Genomic DNA, 23434 nt, shown 5'->3' with positions numbered 1-23434 from the left:
TCGCCCAATCAACGTCCACCTCTCTTTCACTCCCCTCAGACTTTTTCCACCTTGCCGTGGCTCGCCGGCCAGTGGCCGGCTTTGTCTGGCGTTCGCCCATTGGCTGGCGGCAGGGCGAAGCGCGCGAGCGGACTCAGGCGTGTCCTGGAGGCGCTCCCGCCCGAGGGTTGGTTGGGGGGCGTCGCGGCGCGGGGCGGCGCGGGACGGCGCGCGCTGTCGGGTCTGTCGTACACCCAGTGAGCGCAGCGCCCGCCCGCCCTCTAGGGGGCGCTGCACGGCGGAGCGGCGGGGCGGGGCGGGGCGGGGCAGGGCAGCAGGCGCGGAAGGGCGCGTGCGGAGGGAGCGGCGGTTTGAAGTTTTGGCGGTTGGGCCGCGCTGCCGCCCTCAGGCGAGGAGCGGCGAGACGCGGGCCGGGCCGGGCCGGCGGAGGCGCGGGTTCCTCCCGGTTGGGGGGAAAAAGGGTCGTTGGCTTTGAGCTCCCCGTCCTCCTCTGCGCGCCGGAGAGTGTCGCCGGCCGCTTCCCTCGGTGAGGCCGCCGAGCAGCGACGGGTGTGTGGGGGTTGCGGTCGTGCCTGCCGGAGTGCTGATAGGGAGTAGCGCCCGGGCCTTCCGCGGTGAGATCCGTAGCCAAGTGGCGGCCCAAGATGATCGCGTCACGGAGTTTGTAGCTCCCCAGGTGCTCACTGCTGTGGAAATGGAGGAAGGCTGACTTGGGCCAAGCAGCTTGCCAGGCTAAATATAGGCTGGCGCGTCTTACGGCGTTGGCACTCCAACTTGCGGGAGTGCTGCTTGTTTTAGACAGTCCGAGAAGGCTGCAAAAGTCTGTGGTCACGAAAGGGCTTGGAGGGAGAGGACTAAGAATAATTTCTAAAGCACGTTTGTGGATAAAGTGGGGTGATTGCCAAAGAATGCTGTTTGTGATTTGTAAACAGTGTATTTTTGACAGCATTACTGTGACTTGTGTAACTGTATAGTTGTTTTGTTTGTACTTTCAGATGCCGCTGGACCAAGGCTGATCGTGTTGCCAAGCAGAGTACTATTTTAAGCAAACTGTGCAGGATGATGGAAGACTTCAGAAATATTGCTGATGAGACATTTCCAAGTTTCCTGGGCCATTCATTGAGTAGCAGTGCAAGTGTTGTTTTTGAAAATGTTACTGTGTCTTCAAACCTTGGCTTACCTGTTGCAGCTTCAACTGTTGCTAGGAGTAAATCGGGCTGTGAAAACAGGTGAGGCTGTCAGTTATATTTCCACTTAGTAATATATAAAAAAGTGACTGGTTTGAAATATTTAACTTGAGAAAAAAAATTATGTTTGCTTTTGAAAAAATAAAATTATGACAGATTATTTGATAGATGATAAAGCTAGTTACTAATCAGCAAACATAGAATTGACTGTATTAGCAGTGTAAAAGCTGCATTAAATTCATATGTCATAAAGGACTTAACTTTTAATAAAATTACCTTTTGAAAGTGTAGTTTAGTTTTTTGGCTGATAAGGTAGTAATCAAGTTTGGCTTTTTTTTTTTCTTCATCTTAGCATACTTAAGTTTGAAGTCATACAGAGAAACTTTTTCCTTACATGTGTTTTCTCTTAGCTCCAACTGTTTGTTTAACTTATCCACATCTATCTCATTTTTGAAAGGGTAGTGTAAGAACTAGTATTATGGATACAAATGAAAATTTAACACAATTTATAATTACTTATTTGTCAACAGGTAGAGCAAAGAGTAACAGAAGCCTTCACTCCCATAATTGCTGTCCTGTGACTCATGAAGAAGGAAAATCAGGCTTTTATATCTTGTCTTTCCAGAATTGTATTTTCCAAATCAGATAGCACTAGCCAGTAAGAACAGAGACTAGAGAGAATCATTCAGGGTTCATATATGTAACTGTAAATACGACTTGGCTAGAAAATTCTAAAATATACAAATAATTGAACTTAGAGGAGATGAGTTGCCATTATTTTTTTTTTTCCTAGTTCTTTGGAAAACAGAAGAGGTGTGTGTTAGAATTACTTTGTGATTTTTTTTTTTGTTTTTTTTTCTTCTCACCTTTCTAGGGTTTCTGATATCTGTGCATCCTATTTGGAAGGGAAACGTTCACCTTCATCTTCAGGATCTTCACACAGTATTCAATCAGATCCTGAGCACATGGGGAAATTTGCCCTCAGCTTCCATGATGGCGTGTAAGTGTGGTAGTTAAAATCTCATTCTGTCCTAAAATGCAGATTTGTATGTATTATAAGCTTATTATGGAATGCTTTGGAGTTGAATTGGCTGCCTCGGCAGTACTGGCTTTTTGATAGTGGTAACTGGAGAGCTCAGCTGAGCATTAGCCTATTCACTTGCAGTGTTTGGCAGCTTGGGCAGCTTTTCCTATTGTAACAGTCCTCTGTGCTCTCTGAAGAGAGATAGTGGCAGACTAAGTGGAACTATCCTGTGCAATGCTACCATTTAGCCTGCATAGCCGTACGTGTACAGCATTCTGATGTTTAATTAAATAACTGGACTGCATGTACATGACAGGAATAAATCTTCAGAAACAATTTTTTTAAACAGTTATGTTTTGTTTCATTGTCACACTAATTAAAAATTTCCGAAGCTTGGCTATGTAACGGAATTACTTGAATCTGGCTTGTAGTTACCTGGTTTACATAATCAAGAATTAAGCTATGTTTCTGATTCATGTTGTATGTATTAATAATAGTTTGCATTCATTTAAACCTGTTTCAGGTAAGTATGATGCAGTTTGCATACAGAATGTAACATTAATTTCTATTAAATTTAATTTCCATGTAGGCTCAGTGATTGCTATTCCTTAGGGAATAACTAGTGTTAGTGAAATAATTCAGACAGTGTTACAAAGTGGTGGAAGTGTTAGAATGTGTTGCAGAGGTTATTCTAACCAAGGTCAGATATATTCCTGTTGTTCTGATAGGACAAAAAAACCCCAAAACCTCTTGTTGTGTCTTTCTCAGTGGTAAAATTGCACTACAGCTGGTATGTCCCTACAACAACAAATAATACAAGATGTAAGAGAGGGATCAGTGTCTCGATTGTCCTTAAGTAAAAAAAGAACCCAAACAAAAAAACCCATGTAATAATTGCATATTAGACTTTCAAATGTATCCAAAATATTAAAGCAAAAGTATGGTTCAGTTCACTTTGTGGAAATTTTAACATCTTACAAGATTAACTTAGCTGCCTGTGTGGAAATCGTATGAAACCAGAAGGGAAAAGTATCTTTCCTGCGGAATTAGAAAAGCTGTTACTTAACTGAAAAATATAGAATTTCAGTAAGTCATGTTGTTTATGATTTAGTTTCTAATTTAATGTTAAAAAAGACTTGCCGATATTTTGGTCGTAGGAAAATGTTGGTTAGGGTGTGACTTGCTCCCAAATACATGTTAGTATCTGGAATATTGTGTCCACTTCTGGGCTCCTCAGTTCAAGAAGGACAGGAAGCTGCTGGAGAGGGTTCAGCGCAGGGCCACAAAGATGAAGAGAGTGGAGCGTTTCCCTTATGATGAAAGGCTAAAGGAGCTGGGTCTCTTTAGCTTGGAGGAGACTGAGGGGTGACCTCATTAATGCTTACAAACACATAAAGGGTGGGTGCCAGGAGGATGAAGCCAGGCTCTTCTTGGTGATGTCCGATGATAGGACAAGGGACAATGGGTAGAAGCTGGAACATGAGAAGTTTCAAAGAAATACAAGGAAGAAATTCTTCACTATGAGGGTGATGGAGCCCTGGAACAGGCTGCCCAGATGGATTGTGGAGTCTCCTTCTCTGGGTATATTCAAAACCCACCTGGATGAGTTCCTGTGTGACTGAATCTAGGTAGTCGTGCTCTGACAGGGGGTTGGACTAGATGATCTTTCAAGGTCTTTTCCAGCCATTGAGATTCTGTGATTAGGACTTGCCTGGAATAGACGTGTTTCCTCTTGTGTCTCTTATTGCAGAAATGGAAGAGAAGCAAGCGAGCAGGAAAAAGAGATACATATGTTACATTAAATTTCGTTGTTTCACACTTAAGATTGTGAAACAGCAGCCTTTGTAGTATTGATATTTATTCTTTTATATTGTAAAATGACAGGAAATAGGTCTGTAGACTCTATATTAGTAGGAACAGCCAACTTCCTAGACATGGAGGCATTAAAATTGGACAGTTTATCATATCCTTATCTATAAAGTTGTTATATATTAATATTGATCTATACGTCTCACTGCGTGGGTTTTTTTGTTGGTGATTTTTTTAATTGAAATAATTCTCTTCCTAGGGAGGTTGCTACACAAGTCAAAGAACCTCAGGCAACTTCTGCTAGTTTGAAAGAATCCCACTCAGTATATGAAGAGCAAGATCAGAATCTCATGGAGCATTCAAATTGCAGTCAAGATACCTTGCTTGAGGTATTGCCACTTGAAGGATTGGAAGGTATTAAAATTTGAGAAACTGTTCACTTATTCTCAGTCTAATTAGCTTTTTGTGCTGTAAATGTCTTCTTTTGGTCCTTCGACTCTTTCATGATGTAGTGTAAATGGGTTTTGAGAAAGAATCTTTTTGATTTGAACAAACTAAAATCAGAGAAAGCTTGTGGTTTGGTTCTTAGGTTTCAAATTACAAAGATAGACAGGAATCTGGTAGAGATAGTATTTGCTATAAAATACCATAACTAGAATGATAGTAGGCATCTGAATTAATTTCAGGAGCATTACCTGTGGAAAAGGTTTATGTAACTTATTTTCTGCCTCTTCTCCTTCAGTAGGTGTAAGTCTCTGAGATACTTAAACGTATTTTTTTTATTTTTCCCTATTCCAATGTGTAATAGGTGATCTTACAGGCAGCTGTAGAAGCTAGAAACATACATTTCTAGTGAGATCATGCATGAACCAGTAATAGCAATACTTGCTGTGAAACCTGTGCTTCCTTGGAAGTCTGAATAGAGTAGTGGAAGCAAAATAACATTCTGTGATTTATTTTAAAAGCATGGCTATTTAATATTAAACTTAGTTTTTTACAGGCCAGTGCTGTGATTAAATTCTACTCATTCCTTAAAATTCAGTAAATATTCTTAGTATATATATACTTCTAGTCATTAGCCTCTTCTAAGCTTTATCTGAATATTTGCATAGGTTTTCATGAGGTATTAATTTAAAAGAGAACATGTTAAGTTACAAAGTACTGTGGTTTATCATATAAATGAGACTGTGTAAAACAGACTTCCAACAGTGAAATGTTGATTTCAGCCACTTCTTGTAGCCTTGAGGAAGGGCAGTAACTACGGCAACAAAAATCGCAATGCTTTGAAAAACTTGGACTGCCTAGTGTTTGAACTTGATAGTGCGTGATTCTATTTAGTTAACTTGTTGTTTTATTGCTGTTTTAACTTGTTTATTCAGGGTTTAGGATTCTTTTCTGGAACTTGCCTTTTATTCCCATCTGTTACTTAATAATTAGGAATCTTTATTTTCTAAAATATATATGTACATAACGAAAATGTTTTCTGTCTTGTGCTACTTGTAAATGGATTATGGGTGGATATAACACAAAGACAAGTGGAAGCTGCTTACAAGTGAGCCAAAAAAAGATTTGCCCAGTAAGTGAAATGCAGCAGTGAACAGAGCATGTTCCCACTTCTGTAAGTGCAACCTGGGACTCCTTTGCACTACATTATACAAATCCTTAAGGCAGGAATTGTCTTTCATGATTTTTAGAGTTCCAGCCCTGATGAAGCCCTGTCTTTTGAATTATTTCCAGATATGGTATGTGTTCTTGTAATAATGATTTAAACTTTGGTATTTGTGATAATGTCTAGGTTTCAGAGTCATTTTTATGGTGTATGTTGACCTTCAAGAGATTTGATCTGCTGTCTTATCTTACTTAGCAATACAAAATAAGAACATAATAAAATACTGATTACACTATGTTTGTTTCAGATTTGTCAACTGGAAAGTGTTTTCTTCCCGATAGGAAGAATAACAAGGTGAAAGCTTTTCTAAATACTGTGAAATTAAATATTTTCTAATACTAATCTTGTAATACACTTTAATTTTGTGAGGGTAGGGGAGAGGGAATTGAACTATGCTTACTGTCTTAGGACATATATCCCTTAAGTTTGTAACTGTGCTAAGCATGCTCAATGTGTCATGCTTCACTTTTCCTCCTTTTTGCAGATCATTTAACATAATTAGTGTCATGGGAACGTGACCCCACCTAATCTTTGTTGATTGTGAAAATTGTTTACTCCTAGCCTCTGCTGTTGTTGTAGTTATTAATCAAAAGACTTACCATTTTATCCCAATTGTAGTTTAGCTTAAGGAAAAGCCTGTTGAGGGACTTCTTGGAATGCTTCTAGAAATTGAAGTAGATGATACCAACCTGATTTGACTTGCCCCTATATATGTTAATTACTTTGAGGAACATTAGTTCAGATGATTTCTTCATTGTCCTAAATGTTAAAAACTGCATTTTTTTGTAAGAGCACAATCTTTTTGCTACCTTCGTATGTTTTTTTAATAGGTGTTGGGGTGGGTTTTTTTTGGTGTGCTTTTCTATCCCAGAGCTAGCAAACAGCTGCAGGTATTGAGGGCTATGCTTCAGCTGCTTTTTTCTTCTGTGTTAGAGAAGGTGACAATAATGGCCACAGATACAAGGCAGACAGGAATGGGAAATCTCATGACCCTTGTAGAAAATATGCCTCAGGCTGCTTTTCAGGTGCTTAATGCATCAGCTGGTATTAACTAAATTGGTCTAGTTTTCTTTTCTTTTTCTAGGAGCCACAGTGGTCAATGAGTTGCATTGAATGCTCACAAGCTGTCAAAAACATAACTTAAGTCCCTTTTGATTTTTTTAGTTTCTGAATTTTGACTCTTTTGCTGTTGATCAAAGATGATCTGTTTATCACAAAGAATGTGAGACTAAATCCAGCTGTGAGACATGATGGTGTTTTTTAAAATCATGCAGATAAATAAAAGAAAATATTTACAGTTAGCTGCATTCAGCTGAAACGCTGCTTCAGAAATAGTGTAGTGTGCTCATTTGAAGGAATTTTCAACAAAGGATTGATCTGGGTGTATGATTGCCAAAGGAGCACCGTTTTAGCAGCATAGGAAACTACGGAGAGTTGTCTTTGAACTTTTAAGCAAGGATTGCAACTTAAGGAACAGAGGGCAACTTTTTCAATTACAAACTCTTTAATGCAATGATTCAGTATTTTATTGTGAGGCTTTTTAAAGTTTGCCACACAGATGCTTTTTCCCCTTCATAATCCCTTTATTTCTTGCATGTATCCATTCTAGAAGCTAGCAGGCAAAGTCCATCGGAACTAGAATGTTTGCTGGGATAAGTAGGAAAAAAAAAAGGGGATGTGGAGTTTGGCAGTAGTAATTAACCTTGTTAATTGTTTGATTAAACATATTTAAACAATAGCGAGTAACTCATAGGAACCTTTCTGTATGGATGCTTTTTACAGGTTGGTCCACCTGAACCTTCTGAAAAGCTAATAGAAGGTGAAATCTCAAGTGATCATCTTAGCAATAGCCTGTCAAGTTTTTTGGAAAATGAGAAACTCTTATCTCTTCAAAGCTCAGAAGAAGATTCCACTGGTAAGTGTATTTATAACTCGGGATAGTTGAGTCCAGAATTCTGACACATGTTGAATACTTCAGGAGAAAGGTATTGCTTTACTAAAATATTCAATACAGTATTGCATTTGTTTGAAAACTAGTGTCAGGAATGTTAAAACTGTTCATTGTGAAACTGGCTGGTTTAAAATGATAAGAGTAATATGAAATTTGTCAGAAAATCACATTTAGAAGTTTAAGCTAAAAAAAAATTAAACAGTCCTCACTTGGAATAAAAAATACAGGTAGAAATGTGGGCATTCATTTCATTAAGTGGTAACCCTAGATACAGTTTCAATTTAGACTAATGAAGATAAACTTTTATGATAAAAAGCATGTACATGCAGAAAGAATTAACTTTTACTTGAGGTTTCAATTCTCTTTAGGTGCCACACATGTACAGTCACATCTGAGTTACAAGTTACACACAGTGATAGAACTGAGAGCTTACGTTTTGTATAGCTAAACAAGGATTTTGAGATTTCTGTGCACTTGCAGTGGCTGTTGCTGAAGAAAAAACATGTTCTTTATTAATGCAGTTGACTTTGCATGTAACATGAAGGACGACAGGCATGTCCTTAGATGCACCAAAAATGAATAAGGCAGAGTGATAAATAGATTTTCTGTTATCTTGACATCTATGGATGTCATGACTGTCTTTTGAAGTCTTTCCTGTTAGGTAACTTCTGTATTAAGTGTATAAGAATGAAGTTAATAGTTTGAGTAAAAATATTGTGGGGTGGTTTTTCCACCCAAGGGGATGGAGTTACTTTTAACTGCTTTTCTAAGGAGCTGGTAATCATTATCTGTAAATAGTTGCCTATTCACGCTTCCAGTATTGGTGAACTAGCTGAGCTTTTTATTTTTCCTGGTCAGTGTGCAATGTATTGATTTTTATCATGCAATTCTGTATTCAGTGTAAATTTGGCAACTGGATTTTTCTGTAAATAAGAGGGAAGTCTCTGGTACATGAGGTGAAATACATTAATCTACCTTCTCATTATTTGGAATATAACATTATTATTTCAGTTTCACAATGAAAAACTCAAGAGTTTAAAACAACTGCCATGTTGTTAATTTGAGTTTGAACTGTAGGTATTTGTCTACCATTCAAGTAACTAATCATTCTCTAATTTAAAAAAAATATTCCCTGGATGTTTGTTCTGAGGATAGCTATTAATCCTCTTTGAAGAACTGAAGAAACATAGCCTATTGCAATCCTGCCGCCTTCTCTGATGTCATGTGGAAACAGACCTATGAGTGACAATTTTCATTTATTGACTTAGAAATGTAACAGGTCTCAGTTGCTTTGCTGTGATACTGAAGTTGCTGAGTATCCATAGCTTCTAATTCAACTAAACCTCATTTTCTTGAAAGAGTGCACTTCTGTAAATAAGGCTGTTTGTACAGGGCACTGGTAAAACTGGGAATACAAAAGTAATGATGTGTGTGTACATTTGTTGTTTTTTTTTTTTTCCCCCCTGTAAATTCTTGCCATTGTGTAGACCTCTGGCAGAAGAAAATACTGAGAAGGTACTATAGAGTTTTTGGGGTAGAGAATTTAAATATGCTCCAAAGGCAAAATTGTTGGAGAATTAAACCATCACCAGCAACCTGGAAATAAACATTAATTATGTGGAAAAGAAAATACAGTTGTGAGTTCATAAATACAAGGCCTGATTGAGTATATTGTGGTGGTTTTGCTTGGTTTTTTTTTAATAAGGAAAGATATAAGCAGGATACTATTTCCTGGAAATGAAAGAATGTCGGACTTCTTAGAATATGTTTTGCAATAGTTTTAAGAGTGTGTTAAACCATACCATGAAAAGCTGACTGGTGTTTAGCTCTTCTAAAAACAAACAAAACCCCTGGAATCTCTGCTTTCCCCTCAGCTCTCACAAATTAAAAACAACCCAAAAAACACCAGTCCCAAAACAAGAAAAACTTTAGTTGGCACACAGGCACATATTACTGTTCTTAGTAATAACAATTAACAATTTTTGCAATAGAAATGTAGAGCTATGCCTCAGTCTTATTCTGTGAAGTTTGAAAAATGTTACATATATTTTGCTTTACATTTATGAATGTAAATGTATACAATTTGCTAGATGAAATGTTGTGATGTATAGGTCATATGAACAAGATGAGTCACTTGATAGCCTAGGAGTTAAAATGCTAGCTTATGGTCATCTTGTTTTGCCGTATATCATTAGTCATGGTCGAAGACAATTCCACATTTTTGTGACTCAGTTATTTTAAGGGAGAAACAGGATGATGCTGCTCTGACTATGTGACTGTGTTTTAAGATTCAATGTATTAAAAATTATGGAGTGGTTTTGATAGTATGTTGGCTGATGTAAAATGTTCATGAAAAATGAATAGTATATTTTATTCTCTTTCGATAGATGATGACATTGATGATGAAGAGTTCTTTGATAATCAGCTAGAAGCCTACTTTGAGCAACTGGTACAACCAGAAATGACAAGAGGAGACACCAACACCCAGAAACTGTCAGAATGCTGTACAGCACTGAAGCTTTCTGAAAATGGCTTACTTCAAGTAGGTTTCAAGTGAAGTTCAAAGCTCAGTGTGCCAAGTGGCCCTTACATATGTTAGCAAGATTGAAGGTTGTCTGCCAGGTGAACTCAGTTTTCTTTCTTTCCTGACAAAACTGAGTGCTGTCAAGCAGGTGGCCTGTACAGTAAAGGATTAGTTTTAAAATGAAAATAACAAATACAGCTGTAAACTAGAAACAAAGCCGTTTGAGTGAGCTGCTGCTTCTGTTTGCAAAGTTCTCCTTGTAGGGGAAAGAAAATAGAAAGGAAGCTAGGTAGCTATTTTTGTACTTATTTTCTTCTTCCTTGTAGTGTAGAGCTAGCATCTGATTCATCTGCTTGTTACGGAAGGTCTTGCTGTTTATGGTATAAGGTGGAATTAGGTAAGTAGCTGGCTGTCCCAAGAGGCACTAGTCAGGAAGGCTTGCAGCAAAGCCAGAGAGTTTCCTACTATGGTGTCTTCTTTATTTCAGTCTTCATTCAAGTTTCCCACCCCTGTCTAACCTTGTTCCTCGAACTCCTCTTTGTCCTATGCACTGTGTTCCCCTTTCTACTGATAAGCATGTCTGGTAGAGAATGTTGTGCAGTCAATTCTGTTACTTCATCTTGCAAAGAGGGAAAATAGCAAACCAACCCGAAACCTCAAACTGCTAAGACTGGATTTCTGTGCCTTCTCTTGGATGATAGAAACTTATCCTTGGAGGAATCCTGTAATTAGTATAGCATCAGGAGTATTTCCTGAAGACAAACTTTTTCTGCTGGACTTTCTTAATCCTTATTATGAAAGTAATTTTTACTTTTAGTATGCTGGCCTGAATTTACTGTACTTCTAGGACATTGAATGCTTTAAAGTATGAATGTTTCTTGCGCACCTTATATCCCCTCTGAGCTTCCTAGTGATGGTTTTTTGTGTCGGAGATGGTAAAATGTTTGTAGACAAGTATTTGAGATCCTCTCAATCTGCTGAAGGAAATTGTATTGTTGGTAACTAAGCAGAATCCTCTACTGATACCAGTGATGTCTTGTGATGGCATAGTTTAAATTTAGATTACCAAGTTCTGAATGAAAAGAATTGTTGATGAAAGAAAAGTCTGCATAAAAAAGCTAATACCCCTAAAATGCTTGCTTTACTTTGTCTCCTCCAGCCCCAGCAAGCGGGCCAATTCAATTGAAACTAAGGCCATGTTTTGATCCTGCTTGTAATATCCATGAGGTGGGCCTATTGCCTGTGTACAAGTTGCTTAATTTTAATCTGATGGTTCTATGACAAAACTACTTTTGGTAGTTTAAGTTGTTGCTATTCTTAATTGGAGTTACAGCTTTAATTGTAGCTGATCCTGGTTTGTTCTTTTCTCTAGCTACTAAGGTGACATGCTGGCACCTCTTTTCTATCATACAGTTTGTTTGTGAAATGTTTTTGATCCCCGTTTTATTGTGTTGGACATTGCTATCCAAAGTTTTGTTAACTGCATAGCAGGACAGAGACTTATCTTTCCAGGAGACTAAGTCTTGTAAATAATTGGTCAGTCTATGAGAGGTAGAACAGCACCTGGCTGGTTTGTGGTTTGCCTTGGAGCAGCAGTTAGCTCCATGACAGATTGCTGGGGGTTAAGAGCGTTTTTATCTTTTTGGCTTTTGCGGCAGCAGATGCAATACTGTCAGTTTCATGTTTGACCAGCTTGGGAACGTGTGACTGAAAATATTTCTGAAAATTTCAGGAATTTCCCAACTAACATCAGAGTTTCCAAGCTGTGGGAAGTGGCATGTTAACTCTGTAAGAGTAGTCTGCATAGGCTGCCAGTGGCTGATCTACAGCTGTATGTGAAGAAAGGGATGGGTTGTTGTTTGAAGAGTGAGAATGACATCGTTCTGCTCTCTGACCTCAAGTCTTTTCTATTTGTGTAAGATCTTCCTGCTTCACTGCCATTGTAGGCAGCCAGTGGGGTAGGTACAACAGGTTCTGTGTTGAATTTAGAGTCCTTGTCCAGCAGTGGGGTCAACCAGAAGGGGAAGGGGGGCAGTAAGGTGCCCTTATTAAAGGGAATGAAAGAATGTAGTAGATGTAGGAAGAGATCATCTATCTTCCTGCTTAGCATGCCCTTAGAGGCAGATGCAAGGGTTGGCCTAGCCAGGAACTATTGTCCTTAGTGGTGGTGCTGGCAGCTAGGGATGCCTCTGGCAGTAGCACATATGCAAACAAAGTGTCATCTCTTTTACTAGAGAGTTTCTTAACAGTGCAAAAATAAGTACAGTGGTTATTGTGTGTTTGTCTCTTTTTTTTTTTTTTTCTTCCTTTGATGTATCTTTTTCTTTTTTTTTAAAGGAGAATTTTCAGGTGCCCGACACTTACAAGACTGTGACAGGAATAGACTCTGGAAATGCTAGTGATGAAGATTCACAAAATCAAGGGATGACTGGGTGTCCTGTGCAGAGAGAAATGCTGTCCAAAGCAGTACAGCAACTGGTATGAAATTGTCATTGAAATTTCTGTTTATCATATAGAGTAAGACTGTAGTAGAAGATGTCATTTGCTTTGAGAATTTGTTAGTGGTTGAACTAACAACCCAGCCTTTCTTTACCAAAAAATGAATAACATTACTTTGGTTTTAGATACCTTTTTCAAATATGGTTGAATTGGACTTCTTTTTTGTAGCTGTTAACTGTTAGCACAAACAGATAACAACTGCGCTTCTGACACTTTTCAAATAATTATTGTTTTCTAAGAATTCCAAGACTACTGGAGACGTGCTGGATTCCTGCGCTGCTGCTGAGTTGCAGATAGATTCATTGTATCTTCAGTGCATGGACAGCCATAAAGCTGATGTCCTGGATGTCCTTCCAAAGCAAGATGTACAGTCCTCTGAGTGTCAGGCTGCTGCTTGTGATGCAGAAGTATTACACACAACAAGAGGATTTTCAGGGCACTACACCACTCCTAAAATTGTTCTTAGTGCAAATGCACCTCAGACAGATAAAACCGAACAAGAAGTCAGTCTTCCTGATACTTACCTGTCTCCAACTGCAGACAGCTGTGAGAACATAAGTTTAGTTACAAGCGACAAAGGTAAGTTGCTTTAGATATAACCTATCTATACAGCTGTGACCAGAGTCTGTGACATGGAAAAAAAGAAATAAAAATGAAAGCTATGAATTTTTATTTAGTTGTGCAAGCTGATAGTATAAAACAATGTAGCGTGAACAAATTTTGACTTGTTTTTTTCAAAAGTACTGAATGTTGTCCATTGCACTTAACTGTCACTTATTTGAAACTGGTCCAAACATTCAGTTGCAGCAATTTGAGTTATGTTTTTTTTCTTTTGTTGCCAACTTCTAGCAAATGAATTCCATATCTAAATTTAAGAGGCTTTGTCTTATTTCTTTTTATTTTTGTCAACAGTATAGCATTTGCTGTATCTTTCAGGTGATTTACCACACAGCATTGTCTATCAAAATGAAGACGGCAAATGGGTGACTGATCTTGCATACTATACACCATTTGATGAAGAACAAGACTTAAATCCATCTGAACATGATGATAAAATAAATGAGGAGTTCATTACTGGGTGTATGTAACCTTTTTCCTTTTTAGTTTGTTGTAACCTGTAGCAGTGTTAAGTAAACATTCTTCCTGATTTTTTTCTCTCACTTCAACAAATGGGTAGTTGGTGTTGCACAGCCTCCAGGCTTTCGATAATACAAATGGTTTGAAAACTGATATTGATAGTAGCCTATAATGGTATTAGTTGTAGTTATAAAAAAAGAAAGAAGCTATAGCTTCTTTCTGTGTTTCCTACTCTTCCCATAACGAGTCTTTTGTTTCCAGTAGCATTCTAATGTGTCACTGGTAACTATCATATCAGCAAAAGTAACTCCTGTAGCTTTAATTTCCACAGCTTTTCTTTTGTACTTCAATTATTGTTGTACTGTCTTTCAAGAAGACGAAATGATAGTCATTCTGTATTGCATGGTGATTATAGACAGGAAATAATTGTAAAAAGAAATTAGTACAAAATCTACTGTAATGTAAGAAGAGCTGCTGAATTCCTTACCTGGCGATTTATATATTTTTTTTGTGAACCCCTTGGAAATGTCTTGATGCTGAAAAATGATACTAAAAATGTTTAAGCTTATTAAGGGGTTCTATGAGACTCTCATAGTCTAACACATTCCAGGCTTTTTGAACCACTGTTCACTTAAAAAGTTGTTTATCTTCCTTAAGCTCTCTCTGTTCTTCATGAGAGCCATGTAGGCTTGGATAATATGGACATAGTGCCATAAACAATTCCTTAGCATCAAAATGTCGTCAGATCATCTGTTCAGTGAAGTCAAGCAGTTTGGGCAACAGTATTTCTTCTAGTATCTTCTAATGTCTGAAGTTGACATATGGGTGGGCTAATATGTTCTCAAGATGTCCATAGTCCACTAAAGGTTGTTATTTCTTTCAAAGATGATGCTGTGTATGTCCTTATCTAAAATTGTTAATTTTGAAGGAATGATTGAACAAGGTTGATTAACTGAAATAATATTTTTCAGCAGTAGTGATTTTCTGCTGGAAAAAACAAATATGATCTAATGTGGTAGAAACTTCCCAATCTACTATGTCAGTAAAGCAGGGCTCCTCCGTTGTTTTTGAAATGCCATGATATTTCAGACATTATTGCATCTCAGACCCAGGTTGTTGAGTGATAAGAATATTTGACTATAGTGAATTTTTCCAAGATTGTTTAGCTATTTCCCACCTAATGGGTTTTTAAAGCAATTCTGCCTTTGAGCTGATTGGCTTTCTTCTTCATTATGTGAAGACACATGCTTACATATTCAATGTTTTTCTGGCTGCTAGTTTACCTGTCTGTCTGCAATGCTCAAGTGTGATGCTTGACAGCTGAAAAATTTTTATTTATAGAAACAGAAAGGAAATATTGCATTTGATGCTTCCGAGTCTCATTTATGACATCTCTATCAGCACACAGTATATTCTTGAATAGTGCAGGATTGCTCACTTGACAGAGCTTGGTGCTTCAGGGTGTCAGTATCTGTCCCTCAAAATTTAGTTTAACGATGCAAAATAGTAATGACACTACTAAATAACTTATGCCTAATAAATGTTCTCTTTGATTTGAAGCTGAAGCAGCAGCTATGATTGCCCAAGACCAGGAAGAATTTGAGAAAGCACACAGACTTGTGCAGGTAACTAATTGTCTCAGTGTAAACTGAATAGTTCTCTACTTTTCAAGTTACAACTTCTGAAATCTCTTTGTCTGCAGGCAGGAAAAGGAGACATTGTAAATGAATTAGCAGATACTTCATGGAAATCTGCCAATAGCTGCATTCTGCAGAGAACATCTGATCTTCATAAAGATGCCAGTTACTTACGTTTGTCTTTAGGGGAGTTCTTTGGTCAGAGATCTGAAGCTCTTGGTTGTCTTGGTGGAGGCAGTGACGTGAAACGGGTGCGTATCTTTATGTTAAGACGTTAAGGAAAGGACAGAAACAGCAGCTAGCAATACTTTTGTTTTCTTACATTGTCACTGTTTCTGAGAATTACTTTTTCTAAGTTCAACTGTGAAGGAAATTCTCTCTAACTGGTATAAATGTTAGTGTAGTTCATGTGTATGTTTGAAGTGTATGTATTTGAATTAGATGTTTGCAGTGTTGAGAGGCAGTGGTATGAGAATGAAACACTAACTGTGGAGGTACTCTCTGAAACTGCCTTGCAAGCCCACTGAACGCATTTATTAATGATTAAACTCCCTCATACTGTATTTTTTTTGTTTGTTTGTTTATTCTATAGCCATCTTTTGGTTATTATATTACATCTCCAAAGAACAGGCAACCTGTTGCTTTGATAACGCCATCTGATTCATCAAGAGGTGACGCTGGCCAAGAGATTTCACAGTTGTCTGAGGTCTTTGCAGGTAACTACAGAACAGAAGGGTCAGCTCTAGATGGTGGTTATAACAGTAAAAAAGAATTACTTGTATATAGCTATTAAAGGCTTACGTTAAGAGTAATCTGTGATAGAAATACTAATTTCCATCCACCAAATACCTTTTTTGCTGTGAGCACTTCCCCACTGCCTTTCCCCAGGTAAATGTAGAACCTAAACACTTAGAACATTTTAATACCAATTTACTACCCTAATTTGTGTTTGATATTTCATCATTTCTAGATACTGATTAACTACCAGAATGTCTCGTAATAATTAAAGTCTGTTTGGAGATGTCCAGTTGAAAAAGTTGAAAAAAAACCCCAGAAAATGTCTGTTTCTTTATATGGGTAAAGAGGATATAGAGAAAGGAGAAAAACAATAGAGATCTTAGCTGAGCTGACAGTGTGTGCATAAAACATAGTTTATGTGTTTTCCTGCTATCTTAAAAAAAAAAGTTACACTCCCATACTATCTGCTTAACTTACAGTAATAATTTAGGAAATTCTTTCAAAATTTTATGTGTAAAGATCATCCCACACACACTAGTGTGGATACATGTACCTATCAACTTAATAAGCTATTAAAGCATCTCTACTACTTTTGATAGAACTGTTGCAACACTAATCTTTTTGAACATACTTGTATGGTCACTGTCGTGACTTAAATACTTTTCTTTATTAGTGGAAAATATCCATCAGACTTTTATGGAAACTGCTTCCTTTAAACATCTTTACAGCTGTAATTTTCCGCATGCTGGGACCTTGCAAGTATTTTTAAAGGGTTTCTAATGATTATGATTTTTATCTTTTTTTTAAATCAAATGCTACTGTGCTTAAATTTACAATAGTCTGATTTTTTGTCAAAAAATAGGAGTTCATTGGATTCATGACCTGTTAAATTTGAACTGCTGTTTTCAATAATAAAAAAACATACCCTTATGTGCTATGGAGCTTGTTCGATATGAGGGTTGCTATAAATGCTAGAGAAAGTAGTTATTTGAGTCACTTTGTGGCTGAGATATTAATAGTTACGTCCATCTGATTTTCAGTAGTACTGACAATAATGATCTTTATCAGCAATATCAAGAAGCAGTCTCTACTTAAGGAGCAGCAGATGGAGAGGAAGCTAAGATCAGCAACCTGACGAGGTGTTACTTGAAATACAAAGTGTGTCCAAGCCTCAAACACCTACTGTAGGAACAGAAGTAACCCCCACAAACAAACAAATCCTGAACAGAACCACCCCCTCCCCAAAGCCCAACCAAAAAATATTTACTATTTCACACTTGTCTTCTCATTGATCAGAGCATTTTTAAACGTTGGTTTTAGTCTTTTGAGGAGTCCTTATGTTTTCCTTCAATCAGGACCTAATTTGTTGAAACAGTAGCCTCTAGATCCCATGAACAATAACCCTCTTAGTTTGAGTATGGTCTCTTAATCAAGATTGATATTTGTGGCTTTAGTAGTTTCAGAAATTTTCCTCCTAAAGGTAGTCCTTCAAAATCAGCCGTCTATGTCAGTCAAACCCTGCCTCCAGCGTGAGAAAATTGACTTTATTCAGGTTGAATTATTCCAATTTTCTCCTGGAGTTTAGTCTATGTTCATATTATCTTGCAAATTCCATTTTATGAAATAATATATGTTTAGCTTATGCTAATATAATAAGCTATCTGAAAATAAAATTTGAAGAGTGTGAGCATGGTATTTGTAATGCTAACAGGTTTTGTGACTTGAATGTAACCTTGAATTACTGTACAGGAAACAACTGATGCAGGATTTGCAGTTTTGACTTTGTAACAGTTCTCTTTTCTATAGTGCATTAAGGGAACATGTATGTCCCAAGAAAGCAAGTATTTAGAAAATTTACTTATTATAAAGTAATTCCCTGTTTTGTTCTTTGTTCTTAGATGACTTAGAAGCACAAACAAAAGAACATGCGAATTCTACCAGCTGTGAAGGTGCACAGCATAGGATGGATACTGTATCTGGAGTACATAAAAGCATTAATACAGCAGCTACTACTGAAAGTAAAGCAAAGGTATTTATCTTGTATTTTTCTAGCAAGTGTAATGGTGAATAAAATGCAAACAACTCCAATTATTATTATTGCTGATTTGAATATGGCCGAATTTGGAAATTCATATCACCTCACTGCTTTTTATAGTGACCATTTGAATTCTAGAAGGTACTACTGTTTGTTAGGATAGCTCCATTAGAATGTCTTGATCCTATAGTGAGTCAGGTGTTGCTATCACTATCTCATTTTCCTTTTTTCTCCCTTCTTAACTCTTGGAGTTGCTTGGTCTGTCAGCCCATAGTTTTTTCATAAATTCCTGGGATATTAATGTTCTGCAGTCCAGTTTCTGAATTACAACCGTCTTCCTCTTCTGTTGTGTGGCTTTTTTTAATGAAACAACTTGTCTTTAGCATGTGAATGAATTTATTTCTTTGATAAAATTCAAAAGTATTGATGTGGTGTAAATCTAAAAAAAGTATATTCTCTGTTTGGTAATTTGGTGATATGTCATGTTCTTCTGCTGATCAGGCAGGACACATACAGACCCATTCAGTTACAGAAACAGCTCTTCTACGTGGTCACTGAAAGGAATCAGTAGCTAGCAAGTTAGGCTTGATTTAGCTGGTCCAATGATGAAAGCTGCAGACTTAAATGCAGAAGGGACTGGTTGGATTGCTCGTCAGACTATGTGCTGCCATAACTGCTTTTCTTGATAGTTTATTCCTTGTTGTTCCAGATAGAAAATGAGAGATTGGGGGATTTTGATTATGTATGTCCAGATTCTAATCTATCCTATTCTCAGTTTGCACAAGTCTAGGTCACCTTCAGTCTGATATGGATGCTAAAAAGTTTCCAGACACAGGGAAATCACAGAATAGTTGAAGTCACAAGGCGCTCCTGGAGATCATCTAGTCCATTCTTTCTTAATCAAAGCCAGGTCAAATAGAGCAAGTTCATCAAGGGCTGGTAATGTTTTGAGTAACTCCAAAGATGGAGACTGTTTATTTTTTGTCTGTTCAACCTGTTCCAGTGTTTGATCAGGTTGATCTAGGAAATATTTTCCTTGTGTTGAAGTGGAATTTCTTGTATTTAAACATGTGCCCATTGCCTCCTTTATTCTCCCTGGCTACCTCAGAGAAGTGTCTGCATCTGTCTTCTTATTGTCACCCTTGTCTCCTTATCAGGTGTTTACACACGTTGATAAGATTAGCCTCAAGAAGACAAGGTTCAGGAGGAAAACAATTCCATCTCTCTTATATGACAGATACTGCAAGCTCTTACCCATCTTTATGGCCTTTTGCTAGACTCTCTCCAGTATGTCCATGTTTTTCCTCTGCTGGGCAGTCCATAACTAGACACAGGACTCCAGATGTGTTCATACCAGTGCTGAGTAGAGAGAAAGCATCACCTCCCTAAGCCTGCTGGAAGCTCTTTCTTACTGCAGCCCAGGATGCCGTTGGCCTTCTTTGCCACAAGGGCAAATTGCTGGTTCATGGTCAACTTCATGTCTGCTAGGACCTCAGGTCTTTTTCTGCCAAGTTGCTTTCCATATGGTCAGTCCCCAGCCTGTACAAGTGCATGGGGTTGTTCCTTTCCAGGTGCTGATCTTGGCATTTCCCTTTGATCTTCATGAGAGTCTTCTCAGCCCACTTTTTTGGCCTGCTGAGGTCTTTCTGAATGACAGCACACTCCTGGTGTATCAACTGCACCTCCCAATTTTGTGTGATGATCCAACTTATTGAGGATGCACTCAGCTCCATCACCCACATCATTAAGGAAGATGTCAAACAGTACTGGCCCCATCTTAGTCCCTGGGGTACTTTACTAGTGAGTGGCTGACCTCCTGCTAGACTTTGTGCTGCTAACCATTCACCCTTTGAGTCTAGAAGCTCAGCCAGCTTTCAGTCCAGTCATGGTCAACTCTTTTAATGAGAATGTTGTGAAGATGTGCAAGTGTATACATAGGAGGACAGATATTTTCTTAGTAAATGTAAGTGTATTTGAGAGGTGGGACTTATTCCATGCCCTTTGCTAAGAACGGCCAATGTGAAAACCAAAGAAAAAAATCAAACCTGAGTGACCGAGAAAACTGTAGGAATAATTGTCTTCCCCTTGCAAAAAGGCATATGACTTAAATACACAGTATCTTCCCAATCAATTTTAATTGGTCATAGTAGCCTCTTTCTGCTGTTTATTCCTGGTGGGATTTTACAGAGCTAAGGCTTCTGAGCAGGCAACCTTCATTTAATATTTCTTTAAAAATGTCATGGATTAGACTTAAAAAAGTCAGTCCCATGAGAATTATGCCTATTGCAGTGTTTCTTCATGACAGGTCACAACTAGAAATGTTAACACATTACCATATACCGAAATGCAAAATAATTAAAACAACCAACTAAAACACTAAAAGCTTTAAACAAAAATTTTTTAACTTGATGCTGAACTCATTTTGATTTGTTGTAGGATGGAGTTCATAAAGACAAGTTTGAAGGCGGCTTATCCAATCAATCTGACTCTGTCCTGAGTATTAGCACGATTGCATCTGCTATTGCTAATGCTTCCTCCAGTGCTGATCCTTCCCAGCTAGCAGCTATGATGATGACACTCTTTAATAAAAATAAAAGATTGTGTTCCCTTCCTGGAATTGTTAAAGACATGGAACTCTCTGCCAATCAGGTGTTATCCAGCTATGTGGAAAATAGTGCATTTGATATGGAAAAGTACCTCAAAAAAACAGATGAGATAGGACATGAAAGTGAATGTGAGAGTATTGTGAAACATGAAGCATCTGTCCAGAACCTTATGCCTGATACCTTGGGTAAAGATAAAAATAAGGTTTCTCTTGTAGAAGACTTGGTAAATAATCATAGCAAGGAACAAGAAGTAGAGAAGCAACTTCTGGGTTATTTAAATGAAGAAAATGATATTCATAATTTCTCTAGTCTGTCTGGTGTTGCCAACCATAAAGACATGACCACAAATAGAGTTAAATATTCAGAAAAGTTGTCAGATTTAGTAAATAGTAAACACTTCCAGTCAGTGAATGCTGATGTTGGATCAGATATGCACAATATCCAAGTCTCACCTGCTTGTAAGGAAGCACAGATATGTGGAATTCCTTTAGCAGCAGAAATTGAAATGGCACAGAGAAGTCCTCTTGCCTATCAGACAAATGATCTCACTAGTAGGAGTTGTGTCAACAAAGACATGGAAACAATAGATCAAGCTACAAATGCTGTTCCTGAACCATTTAATGAATTATTGGAAAGAAGTAGAAGAAACCCACTGTCATTCAGCAACTTAAAACCTGGTAAGCAATCTAGTAAATATGCCTTCATAAGTCCTACAAAAGCAAAGCCTATGCAGGAACTGAAAAATGATGAAATGGAGCAAAATGAAAAACTAGAGAAGAGAAACAAAGACGCCATTACTGCTTGTGTTGGGAGTGCAAAACATGTGACTTTTGAGACCATCTCTCCAACTTCTCAGAATAGTACTGGTAAGTAAACCTATGTAAGTATAACCAGTTGTTGAAAAGACTTTCCTTGACATAATGCTTGTTCTCTATTCCTAAATGAATACTATTATTAGGTTCTGTTTATTTACCAGAGCATAAACCCATTCTACCTGAAGGTGACTTGCAGCCTCTGGAGGATGAGCAGTATAGCTTCAGACCTTCAACTTCACCACTAATCCATTCTTCTCCTAGTGAGACATCTGGAACAGCATTTTCAGGGTAAATTTCTTGTTGAAGGTTAGAAGAATTAGTAATGCTTCAAAAGGATTTTTGAGGGATAAAGTTTTAATTTGAATGTTGTCCTTGTTGTCTTTTGTTCAATTTGTGGAAGATCTTTATTATGTTAAGACTTAGTTCTTAAACTAAGCTTTTTGTTTACTTTCATTATATGTGCCTGTGTAAGCAGTCTTAAGCAACTGCGAAGTTCTTATTTTCCTCACTAACCCGATGAGACAGATGTGCTGGATAGTACCATTGCTATTTCTGTTCTGTATTATCCATCAGTGCAAGACAATATTCAGCCTGTTAGTTAGCCTTATACCTCAGATACCTAAAAGTTTGTGTTGATGGAGCTGTGAGATCCCATATTTCTTAACTGATGATCCACTGAAACTCACGTATTAGAAATAAAGCTATTTGGTTGGGCATCATGTTAATTGTATGATAACAAAAGCTTGACATTGTGTAGACCAATGAAGATGTGTGTTTTTAAAAGTTTAAGTATTTTACTTGATCTGGTTCTCTGATTCATACCACTGCTTGTTGTGGAAGAGAATGGATAGAAATATGTGTATTACTTTTGTATTACAAATTGTATTATTGGAACTTGTGCCTAAAATTCGAGGTTCTCTTAAAAAACATTACCCTTTCAGTTGCTAAATGAGCTCCCATTAAAATTGGCAGATAAACTGTAAAATTATAACTAAGGTGAATATATAGCCTTAAACATATAAGTGCTTATAAATCATATCATACTTAAAAATATCAACACTTATAAATATGTAAAGGGTGAGTGTTGAGAGGTTGGGGCAGTCTTTTTTTCTGTAGTGCCCAGTAACAGGACAAGGGAAAATGAGCACAAGCTGGAACACAGGAAGTTCCTCTTGAACATACGGAAAACAATTCTTTCCTCTGAGGGTGAGTGAGCCCTGGAACAGGCTGCTCAGGGAGGTTGTGGAGTCTCCATCTTTGGAAGTTTCAGTACCCTTCTGGATACGTCCCTGTGTGACCCAATCAAGGTGAACTTGCTTTGGCAGAGGGAGTTGGACTAGATGACCTCTAGAGGTCCCTTCCAACTTCTTCCATTCTGTGATCCTGTGTGTGATTCTGTGAAATGTGGCAAGTAACCAGTGACTATACACATTCTCGTAAAAAGAGGTTGCAGCTCATTTATTTGCCTGTTCACTGTTTGATATTTAACTACACTGAGTGTTTTGTACATGATAGTAGAATTACAATCTGTTCATAATTTTTCAGAAGTTAAAAAGTGCAGAAGAATGCATGTTTTTGTGAGCATGTTATATAGACATTAGTGTTTGCAGTTAGAATTGTCAATGACTTTGTTTTGCTGGTCTTTCTTTGTTTGACAAAGTGGTCAGACAGCCCATGATTTAAGTTCTGTGGAATGAAAAGAGTTTCAGCACTGAATGCTGAGATGTGTGATGAGACACTGAATGATTTAATTTGATGTTCTTCCATCTCGTTGGCTATAATTATCTCACATCTTTATCTCTAAAGGTCCCTTCCAACCCCTACCATTCTATGATTCTATGATTCTTTCTTCTGTGACTTTAG

The 23434-nt window shown here is 37.7% G+C and overlaps 1 protein-coding gene across 5 annotated transcripts in view; it reads left to right on the top strand.

The window, feature by feature from the left end:
* The window catches only part of CEP192 (centrosomal protein 192), a 66895-nt gene that overhangs the window by 234 nt on the left and 43227 nt on the right, over nt 1-23434 (top strand). For 4 of the 5 annotated variants that reach the window (XM_061995992.1, XM_061995990.1, XM_061995993.1 and 1 more), the window contains exons 1-16: nt 365-526; nt 996-1229; nt 2062-2187; nt 4280-4434; nt 5937-5983; nt 7472-7604; nt 10028-10182; nt 12502-12642; nt 12903-13242; nt 13600-13743; nt 15301-15365; nt 15443-15628; nt 15970-16093; nt 18014-18144; nt 20587-21622; nt 21733-21859. In XM_061995992.1, coding sequence (XP_061851976.1) covers nt 1060-1229; nt 2062-2187; nt 4280-4434; nt 5937-5983; nt 7472-7604; nt 10028-10182; nt 12502-12642; nt 12903-13242; nt 13600-13743; nt 15301-15365; nt 15443-15628; nt 15970-16093; nt 18014-18144; nt 20587-21622; nt 21733-21859 — 3080 coding nt within the window. In that variant the 5' untranslated portion in view covers nt 365-526; nt 996-1059. Of the gene's footprint in view, nt 1-364; nt 527-995; nt 1230-2061; nt 2188-4279; nt 4435-5936; nt 5984-7471; nt 7605-10027; nt 10183-12501; nt 12643-12902; nt 13243-13599; nt 13744-15300; nt 15366-15442; nt 15629-15969; nt 16094-18013; nt 18145-20586; nt 21623-21732; nt 21860-23434 lie in introns of those variants that run through there. The other variant, XM_061995991.1, reaches the window with a different exon arrangement.

The sequence above is a fragment of the Colius striatus genome, chromosome 4 (genome assembly GCF_028858725.1).
Source record: "Colius striatus isolate bColStr4 chromosome 4, bColStr4.1.hap1, whole genome shotgun sequence".
Classification (NCBI taxonomy): Eukaryota; Metazoa; Chordata; class Aves; order Coliiformes; family Coliidae; genus Colius; species Colius striatus.
The sequence above is the reverse complement of the archived record's forward strand: the minus strand, read 5'-3'. Positions and strand labels throughout refer to the sequence as shown.